Source organism: Crocodylus porosus, unplaced genomic scaffold (assembly GCF_001723895.1).
Source record: "Crocodylus porosus isolate Cpor-Errol unplaced genomic scaffold, CroPor_comp1, whole genome shotgun sequence".
Taxonomy (NCBI): domain Eukaryota; kingdom Metazoa; phylum Chordata; order Crocodylia; family Crocodylidae; genus Crocodylus; species Crocodylus porosus.
In genome coordinates, this window is record NW_017728911.1 from 35846551 (window position 1) to 35852990 (window position 6440).

General features: G+C 39.3%; 1 protein-coding gene across 1 annotated transcript; it reads right to left on the bottom strand.

The window, feature by feature from the left end:
- Nucleotides 1-58: 58 nt before the first annotated feature.
- Nucleotides 59-6436, bottom strand: SNRPA1 (small nuclear ribonucleoprotein polypeptide A'; the record flags this gene model as incomplete). Its single annotated transcript, XM_019533186.1, has 8 exons — nucleotides 59-135; nucleotides 1038-1131; nucleotides 1522-1597; nucleotides 2937-3016; nucleotides 3555-3657; nucleotides 4276-4322; nucleotides 5614-5692; nucleotides 6276-6436. Coding segments are annotated over 8 exons (699 nt in total), but the record flags the coding sequence as incomplete, so codon positions are not given.
- Between the last annotated feature and the right edge of the window lie 4 nt (nucleotides 6437-6440).

A 6440-nucleotide genomic window follows, 5' to 3' on the forward strand; every position in this document is an offset into this window, starting at 1 on the left:
CTTGCTATGGTAAAATGAACATCTTTCTCTAGACACTGATCCGTTCGATGTGGTTTGGAGTACCCGAGGATGCAACTTAAGATCCGTTAGGAATGGCGTCCTCTTCCATCTCTTCTTCCACCTCCTCTGAGGGGCCTATAAAAGGGACACAGGATAACTGACCACCAGTATAATGATAACATTGGAAAAATATTCCACCCAACTGCCTGTGATAATATTATTTTCCAATCAGTTTATCTTCTTCTATGGAACAAATAAATAGGGGGTAACATACCCCTTTACTGATACCACTAAGTACTGGGGAGCAAAGGATCAAAATTTACCACTAGAGTTAAGACTTAGATGCAAATCTTCACGTTACCCGTCACAGAGGTGACCCATCAACCTCCCCCACCTGACACCAGAGCAATGGTTTGAAGACATCTTATTCACCCTCGAGTTACTATTCTACAAATTACTCTAGTTTTCAACTCTGCCCACCACAGCATCCATCGCTCAAGTCTACACTGTCCAAAAAAATAAACAAGATTGAATTACTTTGCATCCTTATGGTCAGTAACCTATAACAGGTTACGGAAAATGGGTCTGAAGATTTTAGTCTGATCACACATTGCGGCCAATTTTAAATCAAATTTGAACAACACTTCATTGTTACACCTAAAATACTTTGTAATCATAGATTTCATAGTTAATGATCTGCTCAGGTCCCTTCCGACCCTGCCAAGTCCGACTCTCTGCCATGGCAAGAAAGAGTACTGGGGTCAAACGATCCTGGACTTTAAGATTTCCGCAGCCTTTCACAGCATTTAAAAAGCTGAGCTTTCTTGAGGTATGTGCCTTTAAATATCCATCCTTTTGTTATATACATTTAACCAAGGCATTTTGGTCAGATTCATAAATTTGGTGACACCAATTTTTTTTCCCCTCCACCTTTAACTCACACTTCCAACCCACTAATGGAGATCATGCATCATGTCTGGGACATGATATTACTGGGTCAGCCTGGCACAAACAGAAAGTTTAGGATGCATAATGACCTGCTTTTCGTTCTCTCCCGGGTATCTGACCCGACTGCAACAAACCCTTGAGTCTCTCCACTTCAGCCAGAGTTGTAGCATTGGCGATGGCATTCTAGAAGATGAAGTGATCCACAACACAATGAACACACTCAACTGACATGTTAACTGCTTTCTGATAACACCTGGTTATCAAAAAGAAGTACAAATAATACTGAAATAAACACAAAGTTATTGACTGCAGTGAAGTATGTTGATCAATTCTGTGATCAAACCTAACTCAGAATAAAGTGGTCGCCAAGATCGAGAGATATGGGAAGAAAGTCAGATTAAACTTGACTGAGGCTTGTGCCATAAGGAGCCCAAAAGAAAGACGATCAGAGCACGATGTTGCTTTGTTGCTTAAGACAAAGCAGTGTGACAAGTTACCAGGTAGGGCGCATTTTTAATCCGGGAAAGTTTCCCTGGTTCAGTCCTCTCTATGCAGAGTCTCCCAAAAAGTTACCTTAATTGCCTCAACATCTCCTGGGGATGGCCCAGCTTTCTTTTTGTCAGTTGGCAAACCAGCACCTGGATTGAAACTTGAAAGAAAAATAAAGACATGTCATTCACACTCCTGTGGAGATTATCTGCTTCTCTAGCTTCCAAAAGCATTAGCTTTTGGAAGCGTTTTATCAATCAAGTGTAGTATCTTATCTTTGTTAACAAACTGATACAATGAAGAATTGTCTCCTTCAGAAACACCAGCAAGTCTGTCTCCCCACCTCCCATCCTCTTACCTGCTCCTGAAGAGAAGCAGGCTTTATATTGAGATTATTACAGATCAGATAAATGATGAACGATATATCAGATTTGGATGTTGCTGAACACAGCAGTTCCACTGCATGAATGAGAAGCAAGGTGGATAAAAAAAGATTATATTTAAAAAAAAACAAACTATTTAAAATGTCATATTCCTATAGCAACCTGCACAGCAAGGCAAGGGCAATCTTTTTAAGTTAGATGAAGGAAAAAGAAATACTAACTAGCAAATATTTGCTGCCAAAAAAGGCAAGTTTAAACGAGTAACTAGTGGAAGTGCTCAGCTATATACATCCACCCAAAGTTGGCTTAAGTGCTAAATCACATTTATGCTGCATTAGCCTATTTGCAAGTACAGAGAGACTCTGTCCTTTGTTTTATTGTATTCAACTAGTTCAGTTTAATCAATTGCTGGTTCTAAAACCTTCATGCTATAAGAGAAGACTCAGCTTAACTACGGTAACTAACACTGTATTAATTTAATAAGCCAGTAGACAATCTTTATGTATCCTGTATATTTAAAAGTAATCTTATTTAACTGAAAGTTTTAAAACCTTGATTCACAAACACTAATTTTCATTCAGTTTGATATGAATGAAAAGTAAAAAATAGCAACCTCACTATTATGTACAAATTAGGAAATGGAATAAATATATATTCAGCTAACTGCTTAAATAAATGTGCATATGTAGAGCATAGCCTCTTTGTTAGAAACATAGTACTACTAAGTTTAAAGGCTGTATTTAGTTGCAAATCAATGCATTTTAATAATCACTATCCACTGAGAATCAATTTTTTAATGCAAATAACTAGAAGTACTAAAAATAAAACGAAAAACAAAACAAGAGTGTTTAAAAAAAAAAAAAAAAAAGTCAGCTACTCAAACCCACGCACCCTGGCCAGATACGACTTCTTTAAAATATTCTGAGCTGTATTCACCACCATCCAAAGCGAGGATGCTCAGAACTACCATATCTGGCAAAGCACTACCAGAAATGTTAGGACATCCAGCCCACGACTGACATTTCAATTTACTTTTTTGCCAAGCCCTGCACACATTGACTGAGGTGGTGTTTCTGAAGGGGAATGCCAGTTTAAATTGGTTATCTTTTATCTTACGTTTTTGTTCTCCTGGCAATATCCTTTGCAAGTTGTGCACCCCGTTTGCCCTTGAACATTTTCTCTGCCTCCTGACGCTCCTACAGTGATACCACACACACACACAAAGTTAATTTAAGCAGGAATATTAGGTATAATTTTGCATAGCTTCTTCCTTTAAAAGAAGGCTTCTTTGTCCCGTTTGCATCAGAGCACCTTGGTATCTGGACCAGATTTAAGAATAAGCATTTGAACTTACTGTCAAAATGCTTAAAAACTCGATGAATATCAGCCTAATGTTCTTAACACCCATTTGTCTTCCCACCCATTTGTCTTCACAGGGACTCCTTATTTCTTCTTTCAAAGACCTGCATGTCTATTTAGGGCACCAAGAATGGCAGAGAAGAGCAAAGCATGTACATAAGCAATGCTACAAGACATAATTAAACCAGCTATTTCTTTAAATCAATGAACTGGTGAAGTCCAAAGCATGCACGTCATTCAGTACTTAGTTTGATACAAATGAAATTTACAACTATGGAAAAAGCTGAGATTGGACCACAGAAGTTTCAACAAAACAGGAACAAATATCTGCCTCAGAGACTTACAGCAGAGAAGCTAGGAAAATACTAGACTTACCTTTAGCTTTACTTTCTGGAAATCCAACACTCTGACTTGCGGGACCTTGTGAATTACATACAATCTGTAATGTTTCTTATTTGTCACAGGATTCCTCAATATGCTACAAAGAAAATATTATGAACAGATTCTGAATATGAGAACATACTGGCTAAAGTATATATTGTAGAAAGTCCTCGCACACTAACAAACAGACAGTCCACCCAGTAAATGCAGAAACAAAACCTTGTTCTTGATCCCTATGAAAACTACAACACCAAAGTATTATGAGCAGAGATTGGGTTATTATAATTTGCAGTAAAATGTATCAAGCTAGTAAACATCTCAACCACCTTCTAAAATGAAAATAAAGACCAACTGATTGCTTCCTACGTTTCTAAAATGCACAAAAAGCTGTTTCAATTGTATTTCTCACTTTGCATCATGATGAACTTCTAAGGATCATTGAAAAGCGTAACTTACAAAATACTTCAGTCTAAATGTAAGAAAAAAGTCTAGATTTTTACTTCTGCAAAACTAAAATAAGTAACAGAGAACACAGTACTTAATGTGAATGTAACAGCTCATTTCTATTTGCTTTGATAGCTTTTTGGCAATTTGAGAGCTCACTCATCAAAATGTATGCATCTTTAACCAATTTAAAGCTGTAGTTAAGCATAAGGAAATATAAAACATGGGCTTACATTAATAAAATCTATTCAAACAAATTAAGATTTCATACCTCAGGTAAGTCAGTGATTTAACAGTTGTCAGTGGATCCAGCTCACCCTGAAAAATGGGAATGTAACGAGTTATCTTAAAGTTATTTCACAGCAGTCCAAAACTAAAAGAAGCTGATTCAAGTCTACAGTACTGTCAATGAGATCCAATCACTGGTCAAATACAAATTATACCTAGTATGGTGCTAGGCCCAAAAAACCCCAAACCAAGCACGTATGCACCCCCACACCTCCAAATCACGTCCATTAAAAAATATTCAAATGTGTTACCTTTCTACAAGAAATATCCTGCCAATATTTTTATAAAATGATGACAAATACTTTGCAGTCGTTCACATAATCATACTACCAAAATCTTCACTAGAGACAGACGTTACAGATAATATTTATTCAAGAAACTGTAGTAAGCAAGTTTCAGGTTTAAGCTACAAATAGCTGATGGAGAACTAAGTAAGCAAGCATTAAGCATGCCATCAAGCATTTCAATATGCTTTGAGTTCCATACCAAAGACTAAATTATGCTCCAATTTAAGTCAGTGCAACTGCACTGACTTCAAAGGAGTTGTACAGACGTAGCCAAGAAAAAAAAAATAGCCTTGAGTGGTGACGTACTAACACTATTACTCACTGATGAAGAGTACAAAATTCAAGAGGTAAAGATTAGGCAAAAGTATTGAAAAAAATCCTACTTTGGTGTGCAAACGAACAGAAAACAAAAGTTTAATATTAAATAGTTCTGGGTTTCTTTAATTCACAAGATTGTGAAATGAACATACCACAAATCCTAAAGCATTAAAATGACTTCTGTGAAACCTCCTCATCCTCATTTACTAAAATCCCATGCCCATTTTACTAGTTAGCTCATTCAAATCTAATCAAACTAGGATATTAAAAAAAACCAACCTTACATTTTCTCTAACTGAGCTGCACATTTTCCATTACACTATCCAGTGTCAGAAGACAAATGCTAACTAACGCCCCAGTCCTGGGCACGGTGCTGGACATCCTTAGCTAAATGAGATATTTAATCTATGTACATACTATCACTTTGTAACTTTTATATGAAAAAAATAAATCTCAAGAACATCTCCTACGTGTCAGAATGATTACCCTTGTACATTAGGACAGCTGTTCTTACAAATGGAGACTAACACAATAATTTTATCTTCAAATGGTCATATAATATCTATATCTCTTTGCATATACATACATATAAACATGTGTGTTGCTATCTATCTACCTATCTGTCTATCAAGAAAGAGAAACAGGGAGCACGAGAAAAACAAACAACACACACGTAACTTAAGCTTGGTCAAAACTATTTTTAACAGAGAACTTACCAGCTCTGCAATGTTATTGTTAGTCAGAACGAGCTCCTGAAGGTTGGGTACGGCCTGTTCGAGCCCCTCACCAATCCGACTACAATGAATGTATTAAAATAAAAGAAAAACCAAAGCTTATTTTATGCTCGAGAAAATTTTAGTAAGAGTAATGGAACAAAAACTGCAATCTCCCGCGATGCATTTTAATCATCAGATGCCCCCCAGATTCACAGGGATCAGAGGCTGTGAGGAGCATCTGGGCTGTTATGATCTCTATCTCCTCTTACAGAGCAGCTCCCGCGCGCCAGTGTTGCCTGCCCACCGTCTCCCGGGCTGTCTCCGATTTACTCTTGCTGTTACACAGCACAGCCATGAGCGAGAGCCCCAGCGCAGGCAGGCTTGGGCACATCCCAGCCTCTGGCTTCAGCTGCCCTGCCCGTGAAACAAGGATAACTCAAGGCCAGGCGCTGGCGGTCCAGAGCCGCTGGCAGCCGCAACCCGCGAGCCCTGCTCCGAGCCTGTCTGTGGCTCTGCCACCACACCCTCCCGCGGGGAGGCAATGAACGCCCTGGGACAAGCCCGTGACAGATGCCTTTCCACAGGGCGTTTTCTGCCCCGCGCCGCTGCAAAACGAGCGCGGACGGAGCCTGCCCCCGCGCGGGCCCCCGGTCTCAGCCCACCAGATGCGGTTGTTGTTCATGAGCAGCGTCTTCAGCCTCTTGAGCAGCGGGAACCCGTCCAGCTTGCGGATTTCGTTGTCCGAGAAGTCGATAGCGTCGAACTGGTCCAGGGTCGCGCCCAGGTTCTCGATCACCGGGATCTTGTACCCTACAGGCGGGCAGGCG